The sequence below is a fragment of the Coffea eugenioides genome, chromosome 3 (genome assembly GCF_003713205.1).
Source record: "Coffea eugenioides isolate CCC68of chromosome 3, Ceug_1.0, whole genome shotgun sequence".
NCBI classification, from domain to species: Eukaryota; Viridiplantae; Streptophyta; class Magnoliopsida; order Gentianales; family Rubiaceae; genus Coffea; species Coffea eugenioides.
In genome coordinates, this window is record NC_040037.1 from 40,905,479 (window position 1) to 40,928,763 (window position 23,285).

A 23,285-nucleotide genomic window follows, 5' to 3' on the forward strand; every position below is an offset into this window, starting at 1 on the left:
GCGGACTTCAACCTCAAACACAATTTTGAACAAAATCTTTTCAACCAAACATCAAAGTCTTAATCTAAAACCAAGCAAACAGCAACATTCATCGTCCAACCATGCAAACTTAAATTGAGACCATGCAAACTCTGGAAAAACTTTCATGCAAGTTTTCGTGCGAAGCTACGAAACAAACTTTGTTTCTTCACTGCTGTTTTTCCTTCTACGATTTCAACATTCAACTGTGATGCCCATACGAAACAAAGCCTACCAATTGACTTAACCAAACCCACAACACAGAACAACATCAGTTTCTAAACTAAAGACTTCCTCCCGGAAACAAGATAAATGCAGCGAACACGCACATGCTTTGTATCATGAAAAGGACAATAGCAATTGAAACCTCGCTTGATGCTACCCAAACCCAAATGTCAAACTTCAATTCATTGTTATTGACATCTCGAATACCATCATCTAACAGATGACTCAACAAAGCAATGTAAAAAGTTTAATGGAAACCTCAAACTCGTGGCTATCAAAACAATGCAAATCCAAACTCATGACTCATGATTTCCTATCAAAAAGAATGCAGCAACCCACATTGTTAAACTCCTCGAAGGTGCTACCATCCATTCCAAGCAGACCCCAAAAGGACATAGTAAGGACATAGTATCATAGCCAATCAGCGAGCAAAACAAACATATCGAACTAGACACTGATTTAGTAAATAAATAAAAGAAAAAGCTGCTGCAACAAGCTGAGACCTTCAAACTTATTGCAGCGCACCCTTCGAGTGGACTCCAAAGACCCTAACAAACCTAGATTGCGCAAATAAGGGCCAAAGATGCCGCCTTTAACTTACCAGATTGGAGAAAGTTAAGATCTTTCGATCAAACAGCAAACACAATATCACACCAAACACTATTTCAGCAACCGAAAGGAAAGAAAGCTAAAAAAAATTACTGAACGTGGTTGTAACAAGTGAAAGGTTCCGTCTTGTTTACAGGGATTTTAACAGAACCATTAATCACTATCGCAAGTGAAGAACGGAACATTGAAACAGAAAATTTATGTCATTTTCCTAATTTTGGCCTGTCAAACATCCGAGAATAACTATAAACATCCAACAAAGACCTAATGGGTTCATTATAGACTGTGCTGAGAACATCAAAATCATAGGCATGGCATGGCTACAACATCATCATCAAACAGATAGAGAAGAAGTAATATACCTGGACAGCAAAAATGGAAGCGGATTGGAAAGATCTTCAGCAGACAGCTTCACCTTCCCATGATGATGGAAACCGACGATGGAGGCGCTGGTTTTCTCCTTCACTTTCTACCTTTCCTTTTCCTTTTGCTTAGAATCTCTCGGTCTCCCTCTTTCTTTAGACCCCCTTTTCTTCTTTCTTGCCCGCAAGCTCCTCTCCAGCCTTTCCGTTCGGTCCTCAGCAGTCACTCCCTTTCTTCACTCTTTACCCAGCCGCCCCCTTTCTAGTTTCTCTCAGCCGTCCCCACTCTTTTTTTTTTTTTTTTAGCTGCCTTTCCAAGCTTTTAAAGGAGCCTCGAACCTAAACCTACGATGGAAGGCTGAGAACTCAGATCCCAAAAATCGGTTTATGTGGCCTGCCCTTGCCCCTTTGATCCCATTCATCAATGGAGTGAGCTGGACTTATCCTGAGAATCGCTCGGAGGAACGAATGAAATGGGAAGAAAAAGCCAGCTGCAATTTTTCTGTACTGTACACGTATTTGGTTTCTGATAGGGAATTTCGTCATTTTCGTCCCTAAACTTTTACACTAAAATCAATTTCATCCTTTATGATTTTTTTTAGCCAATTTAGTCATTCGACTGTTTTGAAGTCTCTAATGTAGGACTTTTGCGACGGGGATACCATATTTTACATATTCCGTACAACCGATGATGGGCATATCTGTCTTTTTAAATTAAATTCTTCAATTTAGACGGACTTTGACCATAGTTCTTCTTCTTCGATGAATTTCACTGAAAATTTCATCTGGATTTATTAGAAACTTGCCCAAACTCTCTCTCACACACTCAAATCAAAGAAACAAAATCCATGAGAAAAACATAGAAAACCAAGAACCAAAAGGAAAATTGAAACAAAATTTGAAGGAGAAATCTCTCTCATACACATTTTTAAATATACTCACCGGTAAACTCATTTTGTTTGGTTCTGATTCTTCGATCCTCCATTCATGGTTGCTAGCAAAAACACCACCAATTGTCACTACCGACCCACTTTCATCCGTCAACTCTCTCATGACTAGTCATCATTCATTTTTCACCTTGAGTTTCATATGGACTCATAAGAATCTCTCCAAAATCCTTGCAGAATCTTAGTTGTAGAGTTGTATACTCCATTTTCTTCCCAAGAAAAGAAGAAAAGAACCAAAAACAGAAAACCAACAAAAGCATTAAGGGAATCCGAGGAGCAAGGGGAGCTCGCTGCCGCCATCACCATTGCCGGAGTTGCTATCTTCTTGCTAGAACCACCACTACTTACAGATCATCATGAAGAAAGTACTGTGCAGTTTCCATAATCCTTTTTTTGTTTTAATCTCTAGGTTGAGATGATTTTTTTGGCTGTTGAAATTGCTATCTTCTTCCCGTATGCTTTGTTTTGTAGATGAATGAAATTGAACAATGATACTTGCTGCAATTTTGTTGTTTCTTTTTCACCTTTTCTGCCTGAACGAAGCTTGACAAGATATTTGTCGACTTAGCCATAGTCAAATTTCATACGAAATATTCAATTTTTGTGACGACCTTAATCTGTTTGACAAAATGCCCAAACGAAATGAGTTTGTAAGTAGACTTGAGAGTATGTTTGAGAGCCATTTCTCCTTTAAGACGTGCGGCGTGCCTCAACCCGATTCCCACCGCTATACCAAAATAATCAAGCACCCTTTGTTAAAAGATGAGACCGCCCCTGGTTTCCGGTTCCTCCGATTGTTTTTCATTTTGCCATAGTAACCCCTCTGGGCTCTGAGAACTGAGACCATCCAGCCAACCACGTATATATATATATATATATATATATACACACACACACACACACACACTTGTCCTCCCACATTCATTCACCGGTCACCACCCATTCCAAAAGAAAGGCCAAGACCTGCTCCTCAAGGCAAAAGAAATTCCCTTCCTTATCGAACCCACCAAAAAAAAAAAGAAAGAGCAAAGGTAAATATAATAATAGCTCCACGGATTGGAATTCCATCTTTTCTCCCCAACTTTCTGGAACTTTCTCATTTTTTCCTTCCGCTACTTTTTACTTGCAGCTACAACCGACATCTTAGATGTCGCCGTCCTCGTCTCACCGTCGAAAAAACATGAACTACTAAGATCGGAGCATTGGACACGTGTAAGCCACTCAGCAATGACGTCGGTTGTCTCCCCACCAATGGCGCTGTTACCATCCATCAATCTCCCATTCCTTTCAACTCTGCTGACTCCACTCTCGGACGCCACCTTGCTCGCCGTCTCGTCCAGGTCGGCGTAAATGATGTCTTCTGCTTGAGAGTATGTTTGCTTCACTTTCTTTATGGTTCTTGATTTTTTGTTTTTTTATTGTGAAATTTATTTCATGATTTGAGTGTGTTAGAGAGTTTGTGCGAATTTCTGGTGAATGGGATGAGATTTCTATCGGAGAAGAAGAACTATGGTCAAAGTCCGTCTAAATTGAAGAATTTAATTTAAAAAGACAGATATACCCATCACTGATTGTACAGAATATGTAAAATATGGTGTTGCCGCGCAAAAGTCCTACATTAGAGACTTCAAAATAGTCGAAGGACTAAATTGGCTAAAAAAAATCATAAAGGACGAAATTGGTTTTAGTGTAAAAGTTTAGGGACGAAAATGGCGAAATTCCCTTTCTGATATGAAGTTAAGGAAGGGCTTGGATCTAGTGCAGCATGGTGCATGAGATCTTTTTTTTTTTTTTTTTTTTTTTAAACAAAACAAACAACAAACCTTCCTAATTTGAATCTAAAAATTTAAAGAATATTTTTTTTGTGAGCAATTCTCTTTTTTTCGAAAAATCTCAAAATAAAATAAGCAAAAAAAATGAATAAAATTAACAAATAAAACTAAATTAAAAGATTTGATGTTCAAAAATGCTTAAAAAAATGTCTAAGATAAAATTTTGAGATAATTAAAAAAAATAGTAAATAAATAAAAGCGTAAAAATTTGGTGTCTACAAAATAGATTTGTAGAACCAAAAGTTGCTTATCTTCTTGGCCAAAAGAGTTATATTCTAACAAAAGGCTAAGCACCCATGGTTGGTTTAAATTGATACTTAGGATTGTATATTTATAACATCAATGACTGAAAAAAATTCCTCGTGCAAATAAAAAGGATGAAAAGTATACATTTTATTTTTGTTCACATATCTGGCTTTATGAGTGAATGTGCTCATTCCGTATGTTAATGTTCAATTGAATGCTTAACATATTTTTGATTTTTTGTGCGACAATTAGTATGCAATAATTGGTTAGGTAGTTTAATTGATGAAATTAATAAAAATGACACATAAACTTCTTTTTGGGATGGGACTGGTTTTCATTCTTTACAGGAGTTAAAAGAAGAGTTATTAGAAGAAAATAGGATATTACTTCCACATAGTAAACTTGGATGGCCGTTTATATAAGTATATTTTGCAACATTAGTGGGGAAAAAGGACTCAATATTGCTCTTTAAATTTTTTAAATTTCTTTTTTAAATATTTTCAAGCAGGAGAATAATGGAACTTAAGAAGCGGAGAAGGGGTAAGTAGATTATATTAATGCAGGAAAAGGAATAAATACGGCTCTTTGGTTTATTTGTATCTTAATTGCTTTGAATGTTATTATTTAGTTATTAAAAGCATTGGACAAAAGGAGCATGATTTTAATTTAGTACTCTAATTCGGGTTTAGAATGTTTTTAGACATGCCCAAGAATCAACACTGCCAAGAATGCAACATGTAGATTATCGTTTGGTAATCAAATTTAGTGACGAAGAACTAATTGATTTTCTAAAAGGGAGCTATTAGATTCTTTATTAAAGAATAAGAGACTCAATAGAAATATTAATTAATATGGTAACAGAGATTTTTTCCTTTTTTCTCTTATGTAAAATAATGTTTCTTTTATTTTTTACTTCTAATTTGCTTGTCTTTTGCTTTTGTAAGATTCCCACCAAAATATAAATCAATTGTATTTGTAAAAATCTTACAAAAATATTTTATATGTTATATTCAGTGAGAAGAATCATAGAAATACAACACTTAGAATAGTTAGAATTTCTTTTTATTAATCTCATGTGAATTATTATTTGATTAAGTACCACCAAAGGTGACACTTAAAACGTGTAACGCACGTACTCTCATACTAGTTAATTGAAAGTATGAAAGTATGCTGAAAGTAATCGAAAGTATCCTGTCTTCTCTTTATGGACTGGAAATGACAATGCCAGGACAGGCACTAAGATGAGTCGGAAAGAGGTTCGTAGGCCCACTGGAGAGGATGGTATGGGACTTGTTAGATTGCATGTTTGGAATAAATCCTTGGTGTTTAAACAGAATTGAAATATTTTTAACAAGAAACATGTTCTATTGATTGCATGCGTTCATACAGTGAAGCTGAAAAAATCAATCTTTTTGGCTGTCAAAATTCCCCAGGACTCCTCTTTGTTATGGAGAAAGTTATTGCAGGGCAGAAATGTTGCAAGAGATCACATCATCACTGTTATTGGGAATGGAAGTGGTCGTTTTTTGTGGCATGATCTTGGCACCCTTCATGGCCTTCTACTGGATGTTTGTGTTTATGGTTGGGACATTATTAATTTGTTAGACAGTTTGCAAGTAATTTGACAGCTAAAATTTCCTCTTATCTATCATTCAGATTGGGAAATGGGAATTGGCAATGGTCTCAAGGTAGGCGAAGGACCACTCAGGTGGAGAGTTTGATTCAAGTTATGCCTGCTAATATAATTCAACCTGATTCTCATAGATGGAAATGTGATGCTTCTGGAGACTTTACAACTCAGTCATCAATTCAATTGCTAAGGGATCATTGCAATTGAATTGCTGCCCAAATGTTGGGAGTCCTTGCAAGTTTCTTGAATAAGCAATTTCACCTCTGTTAACCATCTGTCTCAAAATCAATCACCTTGAATTAACAGTGAAAACTTCCATTATCATATACCATGAAGGTAACTAATATCACATAAAACTCTCAAGAATATTAAGCTTTTCAAATTTGCCATTCTTAACACCGTTCCTGTCCCAACTCCATTCAAATTCCATCTTGCACAAATTTGGTTTTCCGAACAACACTGTAGCCTAAGCTGCTTCTTTGCTCTCGACTCGCTCAATTTTGCAGATAATTAGCCTACGGGCGAAGTTATTGAAACATTCCAGTTCTTTAATTTGATGATTCTGTCTTGACCAACATTACAGAATTTTAATGTTTGAAGACAAGACAGTTACCCTATCTTCTAAATTTATACACAATTGCACAAAAAATAAAATTGCTCTCTGGCTTATCAAAATCCTGAATTGATCTCAAAGCTCTCTAGTGGAGATTAGCACAGAGACTAGAGAGTATTACTCCTTAATTCTCAAAGTCTCTTAATTGTAAAGATTGAAAATAGAGATTGTGAAAATTGTGATTCTAGTAGTCGTCCAAGAAAATGCATATCTATCACCCTGTAATACTCGTCCACTTTTACATCTAATAACAATGTACTCTTCAGCAGAATGTCACAGAAAAGGTATAGCATTATGAGAATAATATACAGAATTGAAGACAGCATTATCGAACATACAGAATTGAAGAAATCATAAATACAGGTGTAGACTAGAGTTTCCATAGACTATGATCAATCTCAAAGTGAGAAATCTGGAAATCTTGCACCAGTCAGAGTCAGGGTTGCTGCTCTTGTTGGAGCATCATCCGTTTAGATCAAAAGATACACATTCTATAGGGAGGCTTCTATTTGATTGGCGGGGAGGTTACTACTCAAGTTTTTCACATATTCCAACTTCAAATCCTGCAACAAGTGAAAGCTTCTCACTTTGACCTGGCTATATCTCTGTAAGGCGGCTGACAAGCCTCATTTGCAGCATTTGTCATCTGAATGGAGACAAATTTAGTTTCTAACAGGCTATAAGGCAATTTGATCACCACAGTTTAAGCGCGATAGTAAACAAACTCCAGAAAATGGATGTAGTAGATCCAGGAAGTATATCCATGATTATGACAGGGAGAACATACCATGACTTAAAATCCAACAAGCAGCTTTCCCATGTATTGGCTTATCCATAGCTCTGTTCTTTACCTGGTAAAGATTGAGTAAAGAACTCACAACTTTAGGCAAGTTTAGAATAAATGGCAACTAACCAAGACCTTGCTGATTCTATCAATTATGAAAGTTTGAAGAAAGGACAAAGAAATCAGCAGAAGTGATGAAAATTAGATATATCTTCTTGAATCAGAACATTTTCATCACAAAAATGTACCTCAAGCATGAGCATCCCTGTAGCAAGCCTGAATCATCTTTGATGTAGCTTCTTGGAGAGCTCTGATCCTCAAAAATCTATCACTGTCAGCCTCATATATTCCAAACCATAATATGTTGTAGTGGTTCATATCTTCATCTTATATATTTATTTATATTTGCTTTCCTAATTTCATTATATTTTACAAAAGGTATTTGACTTTGCCTATTCATCATACTTGAGATTCTTGCAGAGCACAAATAACTCACCAAGATTTTTCATGAAAGGTTCCCCTTATAAGGCATAAACATTCTCTTCCACCGGAAGACTGCCATCCACATGCATTCTACTACTAACAAGATTGACCCTCATATCAGAAATTCACTTCCTGCTTGAATTTTATCCATCAGATTTTGATGTATACTCTATGCATCAAACTTCTCCTCTCCTGTGCAAAAATTTGATATTCTCCACAGTTCCATTATCTAGTCATTTCAAGGACTCAAAATGACAAATATCTCATAATAAGCTGGAGAACTTTATGCAACATTGAGATGCGCAAAGGGAGAGTACTAACCATTGCATGTTTTCCATCAGCCATCCGATAGCCCTGAATGAGATGAGAGTGTCTGCCCCATCACCAGATTGAGAGAACAGCTTATGCTCATAGCTTTTCATACATCGGAATTTAAGAACATCTCTTCAGACCATTCATCCAATTTCTAGCTGTCAAACAGCTATAAGACAAAGCAGAATTGCATTATAGAATTAACGACATAAAAGAATGCAATCTCCCTAAAATATTGTTCAACAGGCACGTAATTTATTACGGGATAAGAGCTAAATCCACAACTAAGAGATGAACCACCTCAAATATTATGGTTTGCTAACTAAGAGATGAACCACCTCAAAAAAAACCAGATTGCCTATTATTACCCCATGCTGCTCTATTTGGAAGATATAGCAAAGGAATTGCTTCATGGCATGGCTTTACTATTCAACCATTGGACAAGCATCAGCATTTCTTGATATCTAAGGGACTAATAACCGAAAAAGTTGTCAAAGAGGAATACAAAAAGTGGTGCCTTTTTTGGTTTTGGCCGCGAGGGGGGGGTTCTATAGTGGGCTTTTCAAAAGAAGTATTCCTGATGTTTGTGAATTTGATTATCCAGAACCTCATAACTTTAGTTCTTAAATAAACTTCGAAGTCAGATAAATTTTTTGAAATTATAAAATTTTCATCAGAATGAAGAGTTTACCTCCTGCATGAGAATCCCAGTAGCCAGCTAGAATAATCTTTGTTGCAGCATCTTGCAGAGCTCCAAGACTCAAGAAAATCTACTACACCCTCAGCCTTTAATACTATACCATGGGTTTGTACCAATGGTTCATTCTACACTCTCAAACTAGACATAGTATTGCCTACAATACAAGAAAAGATGCCATCAGATCAGAACTGCACAACAATTGAATATAGCAAAGGGAAAAGCGTTAAAGTCATCCTGAATTGTATTTAAACCTTCTCCATATAATGCAGGAGAATGAGTTCCCTTTGAGAGAGCCCTGCAGGATCCATTTGAAGTAAATAAGCCCTCACCAAGCATATCGCCCCTCTTTTTTGCAAGTCAAAGAATGTGTAGGTATTTATCTGTGTCACCATATGAGAGAAAACTATGGTGGCTGAAGACTTTTGTCGCAATATTTCTGTAACCGTATAAAGAAAAGCTCATACATGGAAAAAGTGAAAGACAAGAACAGACACATAAAATAAGATGATTATCAAATACTTTGCCAGACAAAACAAAATAGTCATTAATTTTCCAATGCAATGAAAGATGGGCTTTTGTAGCATTTGTTGTTATAGAAGAAATTGCAAAAGAAATAAAGCTACACTACTTCCAGTGATTAATAAGTTAATTGCCCTGAGCTCCTGAAAGAAGTTTAGAGAGTTGATTTGCCAGAACCATATGGGATCATGTTGATAATCATGAAAAAAGAAATAAAGCAGAAATGGCAAAAGAAATAAACCTACACTACTTCCACCAATTAACAGGTTGATTGCCTTGAGATCCTGAATTAGCTTAGAGAGTTGATTTACCAGATCCATAAATATTGACCTTTTTGAAGTTCATTACTTTAGAGGCTAACAATCTCCTAGATATAAGATCATGTTGATAATCATGTCAAGTTTAGAATCTCCACGTAACCATAGGAAATTCAGTTTACTGCTCGAAGGATGTGCAAAACCATGAAGAATAATTTTGAAGTGTTAATGGCATGCTGATACAAATACTGCAGGAAGTTAAAAAGGGTAGTAGAGCACAAATGAAATATCGTGAAAATGGAAAGAAAATAAAAACGCACAAACACACAAGGGAGAGGTTACCTGGAAAGCAGAAATTCAGAGAGAACCAAGGAAAGGCAGGTTTGCAACAGTTATTCAGCAGAAGGTAGGCTGCACAATCAAAGATTCGATTAACAAACATCATCAATGCATTACCGTTGTCAATACCAAGAAAAGATATAAAAGGGAAAGAATTATAGATGGATTAAAAAAAGCAAAAATTAATTGAAAAAATTGTGTAGTAGTACAGAGGATTACCTAGCAGCTTTAGTTGGAGATTAGCCTCTGATTCGTTGCCCATTTATTATAATTCTGGGAATGTGGGAGATCTTGGACCACTCAGACACGGGGTTGGTGCTACTGCTGCTGCTACTCTCTGAATTGCATCTTTCCATTAGAAGGGGACACATTTCAATCTGCAGCTCCCTTAGTCTGGTAAGGCTTCTCATAGTTTGGTCAGAGGGTAAATTCTCTAACTTTTTACAATTGTAGAGGTAGAGTAGTTCAAGTGACGAAAGCTTCCCAAACCAATCAGGCAATGATTTTACTCCAAAACCATCTAGTTCAAGATATGTTAGAGCAGAGAGATACTGAAGTTGGTCGGGCAGAGATTCCCAATGAGGCCATCCAACCAGACTCAATTTCCAAATGAAGGGCAAGTAGGGGTGCATTGGTTGGGGGAGAGCATCAAAGAGGTCTAGAAAGGACCGCAGCTCTGTGGTTTCTGAGAATGGTCCAATCTCTAAGCTTCTGAAGCTTGTAAGAGAACAAAGCTTCCCCTTGGGCAAGTCAGTTAATTTCTTACAGTATGGTATGTCCAGGAAAGAAAGAGAAGGTCTGCGGGTTAAATCAATTGGAAAGGAGATAAGATTTCCAATATTTCCAATTCCTCAAGAGTAGGAGGAGGAGGAGGAGGAGAAGTACAGGAGGACGAAGAACTGGAATCCCACTCTGACTCGTATATTTGCGGGCTGGACAAATGGGTTAACTCACTGCACATAAAAATCCTTTTTCCGTCATTTTTCATGGAAAAATTACTGTAGCGATTTGATATATGTGAGGGAAAAAGGTGATAGGGAAATGTGATCACGAAAAACGACAATATTTTCTGACAGAAACAAACAATCCAAACACACTCTTAATTTTCGCAAGGCATTGAGGTACGGGTGTACCCTAGGGATTGAAATCGACTTTAGTGAGTGGCACCTGCAAACATGTAATTCCTCTAAGGACCCAAGGTCAACCAAATTTTGAGTTGAGCCAACAATATGAGTGTATGGTAGCTCAGTGAACCCGTTCATATTATCAATGGAAAGACTCGTGAGAGTCCTAAAACTATTGGAAATACATGTCACTATACTTGATCCATTGTTGATGTGCTCAATGTGCAAGTTCTCGAGACACGAAAAATGACTTGGAAAAGTGGCTATTTGGGGACACCTTTTAATCCTCATCGTGTTAAGGACTGGAAACACCTCCATTGCTCCATCATGATCTGACGCTTCCACCCATTCACGCAAATTTAGCATGTTTTCTAGAATGAGATGTTCAAGTGTTGGAAACAATTTACTGCTACTGCCACTATGCACGGTTGATTCACCATAAAAAGAAGGCCCTATGGTTGTTATGTTGTCGAGTCCTTCCAGGTGAAGATATTTGAGGAAGGGCATGTGTCCAAGAGTTGGTAACTCCTTGCAAGTTCTACAATTTCGCAATTCAAACTTCACCAATTTCTTGAGTTGTCCAATCCATGTTGAAAGCTGATCACCAAAAAATCTTTCAATTATCAAACCTTTCAAATTTTGGTGAGGATGCAAGCCTTCCAACAGTTGATTGTATTCTCTGTCGTTCTCTCTCAAATTATCTAATTCATTCCACAATAATCTCAACTCATTAATGTTTTGCTTCTTAAACAGATTTGCAGACTCGGCTTCTTCCTTGCTTCTCACCAATTCAAGATTCCGTATCTCAAGACTTCCACTGAGATTATTTAAACTCCTCAATTGTCCAATTTGTCGACCCGCCTCTTCACCAATATTGAAAAATGGCAATGTTTGGAGAGAACGCAATTGTCCGATCGCAAGAGGCATCATGTGAGAACCTGTATTGCCCTAAGAATTTTCCTAGGGTTTTTCCCCTTTAATTGCTTGTTTTCTGCATTTTCTGGCTTAGGAAAATTTTCTTGGTGGATTTTATGAGTAATTATAGTTTTTAGATGATTTTTCTAGCATTGGGTAGTTTTTGAAAAATTACGGATAGATTATGGACGTGGGCCCCACTAGTGCGAAAAGTTCGAGAAAATTCGGCCAATACGGTTAAGTTTCGGATACTGTGAAAAATTTATCGGGTGTTTAGAGATAAGTAGAGTGGGTGAAATGATTGATGTGAGAGGTAAAAGAAAAGATAGGATTGCATTTATGAGAGTGACAAGTGTCACATAGTTATTGGATTTGACTTAAGAAAGACTATTCACTATTTTGACTTTTGACCCAAGGAAGTAAATATCTCAAAAATTCACAAAAATTACCATTTTCTTACCTTGTGTTGGCCGGCTCTCTCTCTTGCAAGAAGGAAGGAAATTCTTCAACTTTCTAGCTTCCATTTCACTCAATCTTCCACAACTAATCACCTAGAATAGATTCTACTCCATAAAAACCTTTCTTCTAGTGCTAGTAAGTAGTTTAGTGAAGTTTGTTTGAAGATTTAAGGTGTCCAACATCTTCCTCTCTCTTAATTTCTTGGTAAGTGATGCTTGAACACCCTACTACACCTAATGATGTTTATGTTATGCTTAGAAGTAGCTTGAGTGATGGTATATGTGATTTATTTCTTGGTTTGAAGTGATTTGGTTGAGTTTTTTATTTTTTGAGGAATTTTCTGGTTTCATATGATCTTGATGGTGTGGTTGTTTTTGATGGTTGGTAATAAGGGGCTTTGACTCTAGTGGGTGTGAATTGTTGATAAATGCAATCAATTTTGGGTTTGGAATGAAATGTGAAAAGTTAGGGTTCATGAACCCCTAATCTGTCCGAAATTTTAGGTCATAGATAGAGGCCGAATTGGACTTTGCTCAAAACATGAAAGTTGTAGGTATTGATGAGTATGAAGTGCCTGCAAAATTTCAGGGCATTTGGAGTAGTATAGAGTGAGTTATGCCGTTTTTACTGTTGCTGTTCTGGGTGATCAGAATGTGCGAACTGTGATTGTAATTGTCTGTTTTGACTGGAATTGGTTTGGATTTTGTTGTTGGTGTCTTCTGATGAAGTGTATCTTGATGTCTTAGCTTTCATATGCCTTTGGAATCAATGCATTTGGACCTGTATAGACTGAAGTGGACTGATTACAGTTTTGTGTGATTTGGGAACCTGCAATTACGGTTCTGGCTTGGTATTCTGCATTTTTGACCTAGTTGTGCTAGGATTTGGACTGAGTGGCCTTCTACATTGTTGTAGCCCTGTCTTTTAGCTTCGAGATGGTGGATCTTACACCCTCATCCGATAAGCGTAGAGCATTTTGTGCCATTACCGCAAAAGGAGGACGAAAACTGTTTTTTGTTAAGGTCACGTGAGTGCATTGCTGGATTTTCTGGTTTGCTATTATGCCTATATATGCTTATGAAACCCTATTGGGGTTGTGATTGGCTTTGCTTTATGACTCGTTATCGAGTCTCATTGTACTTGTTTACGTGTTCTAGGGCGTGACGGTGGTTCACGACATTCTCTTGACGGAAGTGCTTGAAACAACACTTAATTGATAAGTGAGTATACTACTCACTTGGATGTTTATAATGTGGCTTTGCTATATGTGATTGTGATGCCTTGAAGGCTTGTTTGGCTATTGAAAATGATTAGGGTGAGGGTGTACTTGACCGCCCTCATTCCTTTTATTCCTGTGAATGACTGTTTACCGTTTCACTGAAATACTGCACTTGCTATATGAGATATTGAATTCCATTCATGGAAAACTGATTTGGTGTCGTTTGGACGAGTATCCAACGGCCCTACTGTACTACTGAGCTCGACCCCGTTGGTGGTCAATTGAATCGAGCCAGCGAAGGCTTGGTCGTGAAAATTGACTCGCCACGGGGACTGAAATGGGAATCTTGTGGTAATGAGACCCTTGGTTCCGGTGTACTCGAATATCACTCAAAGTTACTGCTTGGAGTGCGGGCCCGGTTGGGGTATGTTTGGTGGAAGGGATGGGAGTGAAGTGGGTTCTACGGTTGGTACTCATAAACATTGACGGAGAGTCAATGAGATTGGATCAAGAATGTAAGCGTGGAAATGGGCTCTTGAGAGCCGTCCGTATCCTTTTACCGACTTGTTTTAATTCTTACTTGTGTACTCGAAATGAAAGATTATGCTTATATGATCCTTGTGCTTATGTGATAGTTGCTCACTGGGCTTAAGCTCATTCCGTTCCATTTGTTTTCCTTACAGGAAAATGATCATTTTTGGAAGATCATACTTGTTGGTTGCCAAATTGAGCCATGTATATGTCTATTTTGAATAGCTCTTTGCATGAAACCCTAATGTGTATTGGGTTCATCTTTTGAGTGGCAAACCGAACATGTGTATCCATGATGAATAGCTTTTGGCATGCCAAATTGGTTGTAAATGTTGAATTGAAATGTATTAATGGTTGGTTGACATTTGGTTGGATTTCTGATTAACTTGTATTTCAAACGGCAAAAGAAAAATTTGGCTACTCTCGGCCTAGTATCTGGATTCTGACATGGCCGGTACTGTTCATCATCGGCTTCGATTTTCATTTTCTTGATTTTGGGATTTTGACTTGTTTGCGCGCGTGGGTATGTTCCGGAACGTATTAGATCGATGTGAACTGATCCGTAGTCCTGGCGAGAGCTGGGCAGGCAATCCGCTAACTCCTTTGGTTCCCCTTAGGGGAAGGTGGGGCTGTCACACATCATATCACTGGATTTATCTCCAGAGAAAAAGTCAAAGTGCCTCAAATTCACCAAATTCTTGAAATTGTTTGGGAACTTTGTCAATGATTTGCAATCTCTAACTCTTATCGTCTGCAAATTGTTAAGCTGACAAAGAGACTCCGGTATTGTTTTGATTCAAGTATCTGATGATTCGAGGTACCTTAAATGAGACAACTTGTTAATTGATTCAGGAAGCTCCTCGACATCTGATAAGGCTAAGTTTAGCACCCGCAAGCTAGTCAAAGATGAGATCCAACCATCAATATTAATTGATTTGTTCTCCAATAAAAATAATGTTGTTATGTACCTGAAGCTCTCCTTCTGTGGAAATGGTAGTATTTCTTCTCCATCACTTCTCTCCATTGCAAGATACCGAGAAGTCTTGTCATGAAAATCAGCTTCTGTTGACTCTTTCAACCTTAAAGTTTTACATTCAGAAATAGATTGCACCATATCGTACACAAGACCATTCATTCTACAATTCAAAACATTCCCATAATCATCCTTCTCTCCATCTTGAAACAAGTTACTATCCAACAAAATGGTAAAATACTTGTTACCAACTTCCTCCATATGCATTTCGTCTCTCGGAAGAAGAAATCCTTCTGCCGCCCAAAGTTGGATTAGTTGATTCCTTTCCATTTGAAAGCCCCCGGGAAAAATTGAACAATATGCAAGACACTTTTTGAGAGATGGATTCAAAAACCTCAATGTTTTCACCTCCACCTAAACGTTGAAGCTCACTCTCTAAAATTCGCCATTCATCCGCTCCCTTGTTGCGCAGTGTGCCACCAAGAATGCTTGCAGCTAATGGTAATCCTTGGCATCTTTGCGCAATCTTGAATCCTACATGCTGTAGTCCATTCGGCACCTCCCCAGCGCCAAATGCATTTTCTTTGAGAATGAGCCAACATTGATCATTTGATAATTTTCCCAAGTACAGAAAACCAAAAGAAGTTCTTCTGCTGAGTGCCACATCTGGGGAACGAGTGGTCACAAGAATCCAGCTCCCCATGGCTTGGCTAATAATACTTTTCAAACATACAAGAAATTCACGCCATAGTGCGGACTCCTCATTCCAAACATCATCCAAGACCAGTAGATACTTTCTACCATCCAATAATTTCTTAAGTTGCTTGACCCTGACTTCCCTACTCTCAACTTCGGGCACTGGTTCTTTCAATGATTCTGTCAACAGGTATCTTGGGAGGAAAACATCTAGTCACTGTATTATGAGTGACCAACTAGTATTTATAGGAGTACAAACCTAACCGACTATTTACAAGAATACCCTTACTAATATATTATCTACAAGAATACTAATATTCTCCTAACACTCCCCCTCAAGTTGGAGCATATATATCATAAGCACCCAACTTGTTACAAAGGTATTTCACCCTAGAGCCCCCTAAACTCTTGGTAAACAAATCAGCCAATTGATCTGCAGACGGTACATGAGATGTCTTGATGACTCCATCAAGTAATTTCTCTCGAATGAAATGACAATCAATTTCAATATGTTTTGTTCTTTCATGAAACACTGGATTAGACGCAATATGGACAGCCGCCTGATTATCACACACTAAATTCATAGGCTGTTTATACTCAAACCCAATTTCAAGTAACATGCTTTTCAACCAAACCAACTCACACACAGTGTGAGCCATAGTACGGTATTTAGATTCTGCACTTGATCTGGAGACAACTGTTTGCTTCTTACTCTTCCACGACACTAAATTACCACCAACAAACACACAATATCCTGTGGTCGATTTTCGATCTGAGGCAAAATCGGCCCAATCTGCATCACTATATCCTTCAATATCAGTGTGTCCATGATTTTGATACAGCAACCCTTTTCCAGGAGCACCCTTAAGATACCTGAGAATCCGTACAGAAAGACAGCGAAAGTGATTGATTAATTTCTACAGTGCCTAGTCCTTTAACTTTAGTGGTAGATCCATCAGCTAAAGTAACATGAGAAAATGGAGTAGACTCTTGAAAATTAGAAAAAAATTTTAGAGGTACCTGACATATGATCAGTAGCCCCGGAGTTAATAATCCATGAGTCATTACCTTTTTGTGCTAAAGAAGCAGAGGGAAGAGATGCGTGATTTGTAACTTAGTACTGTAGGAATTTAACATAATCTTCCTCAGATATAGTAACAGTTTTCTGGGACCCATGTGCTGAAAAACTCGATTCAATGTGGCCATTGGTAATCGTATTAACAAACCTTTCAACCATGGCAAATGGCACGTCAAACCAAAGAAAAGGTCAAAACTCGAGATGAACAGCGCGTGAACAGTGCCGTGAACAATGAACAGCGCCGCGTGAACAGTGCCGTGAACAGTGAACAGTGTCGCATGAACAGTATGCGATGAACAGTGAACAGTCGCGATGACCAAAACTTTTGCTAGATGTTTAACCCTAACCCTATGACTTTTGCTCTGATACCATGTCAACAGGTATCTTGGGAGGAAAACATCTAGTCACTGTATTATGAGTGACCAACTAGTATTTATAGAAGTACAAACCTAACCGACTATTTACAAGAATACCCTTACTAATATATTATCTACAAGAATACTAATATTCTCCTAACAGATTCTAGCATCAATCCAAACAGCTTATCGGCATTGAAATCCTCCGAAACACGCACCCACATTCGCTCGTCAAAATGTTGTCTAATCTTTGAATCATTGAAAACTTTTCGAGCCAATGCGGTCTTCCCGATCCCTCCCATCCCTACCATGGGAAGAACGGAGATAGTTTCATTGTTATCCGTGGCAGTCAACTGTGCTACTATCTCTGAAACATCATCATCTCTTCCAACAAAACTCGTACCAATAGTAACATAGCCAGTCTCTCTGTTCTGAGGAGAAAGAGAACGTTCAATGTCAGCCAGTGGCAGTAGGCCAAAGTTTCTTGCTTCTTCATTGATACTTTGCAGCTCCATATTAATTTTCCGAATCTGTTTGGCCATTTTGCAACGGAATGCAATGGAATTAAAGCGAGAGAAGAAGAAGAAGGATACCTTCCTCTTCATTTGGTTTTGGATCTCAATCCTGCGCCGATTCATTTCATAGTTGAAGTCATCCAGCAAATTTCCGGCAATGAAAGCCTCACGTTCAAGCTTCTCCAGCCAAAGCTTCACGCGCTCGTCAGTCACCTGCTTTTCCTCTGCATCACGAAGGACATCCAGGATCACAGTCAACGTATCCTTCAGCCTCGCAAAATAAAATCATTCATGAGGCCCGGAAACGAGATAGTTTGTTCTGAAACCGAGTCTATTGCCGTCTCCAGTGCAACTTGTATAGTGGGAACAAGCAGTGCATCCGCCATGAGGTCAGGTCACGATATCTGATGAGCGTAAGAAGAGAGAACTGGATTAGTTTTGAGAGCGTTGAATGGAGCCGAACCGGGGGCAATTTGCTAGTTTGAAGGGGACAAAGAGTAGAATGAATGTAACAATAGATGAAATGAAACCAAAAGGAAAATTAAATGAAAAAGGAACCCGACAAGCATCACCCACGTGAATGAATGTAGCAGTAGATAAACCAGTCCAAAAGGAAAATTAAATGAAAAAGGTTCCCGACAAGCATCGCGTTATAGGCAGGCAAATGAATTGTTTACTTATTCCGTATTTCTCTGTACGAAATGAATTGGGATTCTTCTTTTCTTTTATTCGGTTGATATATATTTAAAAAAATCCAAATTTATTTATTTGCTGAATTTTCTCTTTTTCAGGCACCTTGTAGTATTTCTTATTCTTCATTATGCTTCACTTCACTCACGTCTTTTTTCTTTTCTCATGAAAGCTTTGAAAGCTTTTTGGGGTTATAAAAGTATCAATACTGAGTCAAAAGGTTACTGAAGTGCGGGAACCACAAACCCATTACAATGAGGAAGAGTGTGCCCACATCATCCTCCATATTTTCAAAAATTTGGATACTGACTGGAATTTCCATTTGGGGTGGACCCACACATCTATGTAGTGTTACAAAGGTTAAAAACGGAAGTTAGACTCAATTTTTTTTGAGTTTTTTCAAAGTTTTATATAACTCCGAAACTTACTTGTTTCTTTTAATTTCACCATTTTTGTAAAGGAATATTAACTTGCTGTTTCTTATCACATATTTAACCATTTTTAGGTACCTACAACTATGCTGTCATGCTTTCGATCCTAATTTATCAAATACCAAATACCATAAAAATATATACTCTTCCATAATTGTTTCTTGATTTTTCATAATTTTATTGTGTCATTCATTGACAATACTTTTCATAATTCTCATAAACTTTTTGTATTTTATATCACTTTTTAACTATTACAAGTCAAATTTGATAAAAGCTTCGCCTGCATTTTCATGGAAATAAAACCTCTCTTACAACTCTTTAACTTTTCGAACCACTGCCTCAAATTATTGGGAGTTGAGAGAAGTAAAAGGAAATGATCTTGGCATTTTTTACAAGAGGGCCCTTACATTAAGAATGTCTTTTAAAGTAGGTAATTAATTGTAACAAAACTGAACACTTTTAGTTTGTTTGTTGTATGAGTCAATAGGAACGTAAAATAATAATTGACCCTTTTAGAAAGATATGCATCATAATCTCTCATCCTACTCGTCCAAGATTGGGAGATGTTATTGAAGAGGGATAAACTTGAAAGATTATTGAAATTCTATATGATTCAAATAATCAAGTAAGAGATCAAGAATAATTTATTGTGCCACACATTCTACCCACTCTTGTTGGATTAAGAATCAAGTGATGGATTTTATCTAATCTAAGTATACAGAAAGTACAATCAAGAATCTTGTAAACAACTAATACCTGTGAAATTTTAGATTTCATTCATTAGCAATTGTGGAAATTTATAAGACAAAAATGGAATTCCGTCATGCACCCCAAGTCAAATGTACCCGTAATATGAAGAAACTATCAATGAAATAGAAGATTACCGGGTCTTGGAGCAAAAAGATGGGAAAGAAGCTTCTCTGTTTTCTCTCCAGCACCAGCAGTGTCAGACGTTGTTGTGAAGAGAAGGAAGAGGGAGATGAATTTTTTATTGAGTGGGGTTTCATAGGGGAGCTAGAGCCTAGAAGTGACGGGGAATTTAAGCCATGCTTGAATTGTTTGTTTCCGTCGAAAAATATTGTCGTTTTTCGTGATCATATTTCCCTATCATCTTTTTTCCTCACATATATCAAATCGTTACAGTATTTTTTTCATGAAAAATGACGGAAAATGCAATCCAAACACAATCTTAATTTTTCCCCACGAGCTTTTTAAGGGTAAAGCTGTCATATTGTACAAGTAAAAGTTTTCTCTTTTTACCACCATTTCAGACGAATTTTGGGCGGAAAACATTTTGGCTTTTAAGTGGCAAAAGAAATTCATCCAATTCTTTCGTTAACTTTCCCACGGTTTCTTCCAAACGACAGAAATTAAAAAGTATCTGACCAAAACCCTTTTCTTTTTTGGCCGTTTCTTGCCTCCCAAATGCACCATTACTTTTTTCCCAAAGAAAGAAAAGAAAAATGTTTTGTTGTTGAAAACAAATTTATTTTGTCTCAGAATTAATTTCTCTCAATTTCACAATAGCCTTAAAGGAAATTTTAGAAGTCAATTATCATTTTTACAAAATAATAAATTTAATATCAAAGATGATTTAAGACAATAACTCTTACTCTGAAAGTTCATTCTAGATGCCAAACTTAATTTTTCATATGATAAAATATTGAAATATCACTCTATACATGTCACTAAATTGAGAATAAAAGTTAGAAAATATATTACAAAGACAGCAACCAAAAGAAATTACTGAAGGACAAGATCTGCTTTACTTTCCAAACTAATAGTTGTTTGGCAATTGTGCACAAAATATACAAAAATCAATAAGAAAATATCCCATATAGAGCTTCATTTTCAAGAATCTACATGATTTTTATTAAATTCTTGAGAATTGCATTGAAATATAAGTAGAAGAGTGCACTAATCTGATTACTTATTTATGATTGTTAACATTTGTTGTGTCTGTCCCCATCTTACAACGATGGGGATCTTATAGAGAGTTTGGAATCGATTTAGTGCTGTCTATATTTTAGCATAGACAATAGTGCCAGTATTTTTTTAATCCAAAAAAAAAATTAGATTTGGTGTGTTTGGATAAAAAAAAATTTTAAATATTATTTTACTTGTATTATAAATATATTTTTTATATTTTAAATTATTTTTTATCTCTCACACATTATATTATAAAAATTATCATAATAATTATTTTTAGTAATATTCTATACAAACACATCAAAAAAATGCTATTCTTTTTTTTATTGGTCCTCCATTTTTTTATTTATTGAGTTTTTTTGTAACAAAAGAACTTAACCGTAAATGAAAAAAGTTTAATTTTTATTTATCAAATTTGCATGATCGAAGTGTTCGAATCGAAGCAATTAGCTGTGATCCACTGAAAAGACGCGCGTCAAGTTTTCGATGGAATTCGTACATTTGCTTTTATGGGTTCATCTGGACCACAGTGTCTGTCTGGTTGGGATCCCACTGGAAATCTGCCCCCTATCTCTATAGGATAATGCGGCTGGCCCTTTTACAGGAAAGGCTCAAAAATGTTTAATGACCTTCTAAGGCTCATAAATGCACTCCATGTGACAGACAAGAAAAGCCCCCTATCTCTATAGAATCCTTCACTTTTCTTACATTTGTCTTGTTTATTTCTAGCCTATTCCACACTCGTCCGAAATTAATTAGAATCCTTTCATTTATTTGGATTGAGGTCGACACCTAGTGGAGATGAAAATCCAATTTGTTCTCTTTTTTTTTTCTGAAATTTTCTTTTTTAGTCACCTTATAATATCTTATTCCACATTATATGGACTTAATAGAGTTGATTGTTAAGAAAAACTGTTTGGATCCTTCTGTTTTTCAAAAATTAGTTTTTCAAATATTATAAAAATTTTTAAAAAATATTCTAAAAAATAATTTAAATTTTTTTAATAATTAAAAAATATTCCAAAATATATTTTAAAAACTCTACTACTCTTAAATATTTCAAAATATTTTCTAAAAATATCATAAAATATACTCAAAAAACTCTGCTACAGTAAAATTTTTTAAAAATACCCCCAAAAATAGTTAATCCAAACGGAGCATGTACTAATTAATTTCCAAATATTACTTTATCTTAGATTATAGAAGATTAAAATCATCTTACTACTGAGTTGAAAATCAGATGCCAAATATTCGGACGAACACTAGTAGGATGGTTTCTTAAACAAAAGTTAATACATGATGATTTTCAATGTTCCTGAATATCTACAACAGATCAAGGTATATGAATTTACCGTCTAAGTGTCTAAGTGTCTGTTTGATAACATAAAAAAGTGCTGAAACTGAATTCATTCAGACATTCAGATGTTTTGGGTGTTTGATAAATAAAAATTTTTCTGCTGAACTTATTAAGTGGTGCTGAATTTGTATGTATTTTTTCTAGCACAAGAATCATAACTGAATGTTTAATTTGATAAGAATCATGAGATTTACTTCAACTACTTTATCTTATCTACCAAATATATCCTTGTTTGTTAATTACATTCAAAATCCTTATATAATTAAACAATCTGACATTTTCTGTCTAATGGCTTTCTACTTCTATTTTCTCTCTATTTAATGACTTTTTTACAATTTCTCTATGCTCCTCACATCTGTCCACTCCTTATCTTTTTCCATCTTTCTACTCTTTCATAATTTTGTCATTTTTTTCCTCCCAAATTTTTTTTATTGCTACCGTACTCACCGACCTCAAATTCATTATTTCCAATTGATTATTTGTTGTTTTGTGTCAACATTTTTCCATTGAAGTAATTAAATTTCTATATAATTTGGTGTGAATTTAAAACTTGTTTATTGCAGCTTCCTTTTGCTTATATTTGGACTTTTCTTATCAAACTTTGATTTAAAAATATATTTGCACCGATATTTGGACTTTCCATAATATATTTCTTCTTTTATAGTACTTTGATTTAAATATAAATATTGTCATTTTCATATCTAACAATTTTAATCTAATTAAATCATAGGTTCTATTTCCTTTTTGGATTAAAAGATAGAATGGCAAAATTGTACAATTTAGCTTATTAAGCATTAAGTTATAAATGTTTATCAAATAGTATAAATATGTTCAGCATTAAGATTCATATATTCATATATCTCTTTTCAGTGCTTAATATTCAGCAAATTAATTGTTTCAGTATTCAGAATTCAGAGTTCAGAATTCAGATTCAGTTTTATCAAATATAGCCTAGATGGAATTCAATTCAATTGGGAAAAGGAAAAGCAAAAAAAAGGGAAGTTGAAATTCAATTTCTCTGCATCTAACCCTAGAAAATTACAGTTTGTATTTACTAATTAGATTGATATTGAAAAAGAATTACACATATTTGTTGTTTGCTATTTATCTGCTTTCTTTTTCAGGATTAGACAGAC

General features: G+C 36.1%; 2 protein-coding genes across 3 annotated transcripts; both read right to left on the reverse strand.

The window, feature by feature from the left end:
• Positions 1-10,115: 10,115 nt before the first annotated feature.
• LOC113766633 (putative disease resistance RPP13-like protein 1) lies at positions 10,116-11,927 on the reverse strand. The gene is made up of 2 exons (XM_027310805.1): positions 11,278-11,927; positions 10,116-10,674 (listed from the first exon to the last, which is right to left on the reverse strand). The coding sequence occupies exons 1-2, from the start codon at positions 11,925-11,927 to the stop codon at positions 10,116-10,118; spliced, it is 1,209 nt and encodes a 402-aa protein (XP_027166606.1).
• A 5,407-nt stretch (positions 11,928-17,334) lies between these two features.
• LOC113767052 (disease resistance protein RGA2-like) lies at positions 17,335-19,832 on the reverse strand. Of its 2 annotated transcripts, XM_027311222.1 has the most exons (3): positions 19,748-19,832; positions 17,821-18,146; positions 17,335-17,658 (listed from the first exon to the last, which is right to left on the reverse strand). In XM_027311222.1, exons 2-3 carry the CDS (start codon positions 17,863-17,865, stop codon positions 17,362-17,364), a joined length of 342 nt encoding a protein of 113 aa, XP_027167023.1. In that variant the 5' UTR covers positions 17,866-18,146; positions 19,748-19,832; the 3' UTR covers positions 17,335-17,361. The 2 variants fall into 2 exon arrangements, with proteins under 2 accessions (XP_027167023.1, XP_027167022.1); XM_027311221.1 differs by having other exon boundaries at positions 17,335-18,146.
• Positions 19,833-23,285: the final 3,453 nt, after the last annotated feature.

Bases quoted from the DNA above. Each gene is read 5' to 3' on its own strand.
- LOC113766633 (XM_027310805.1), bottom strand. From the start codon at position 11,927: ATGCCTCTTGCGATCGGACAATTGCGTTCTCTCCAAACATTGCCATTT. The intron at 10,675-11,277 runs GTGTCCCCAAAT...TTTAACCCGCAG, and splicing joins AACACGATGAGGATTAAAAG to ACCTTCTCTTTCTTTCCTGG.
- LOC113767052 (XM_027311221.1), bottom strand. From the start codon at position 17,865: ATGAATCGGCGCAGGATTGAGATCCAAAACCAAATGAAGAGGAAGGTA.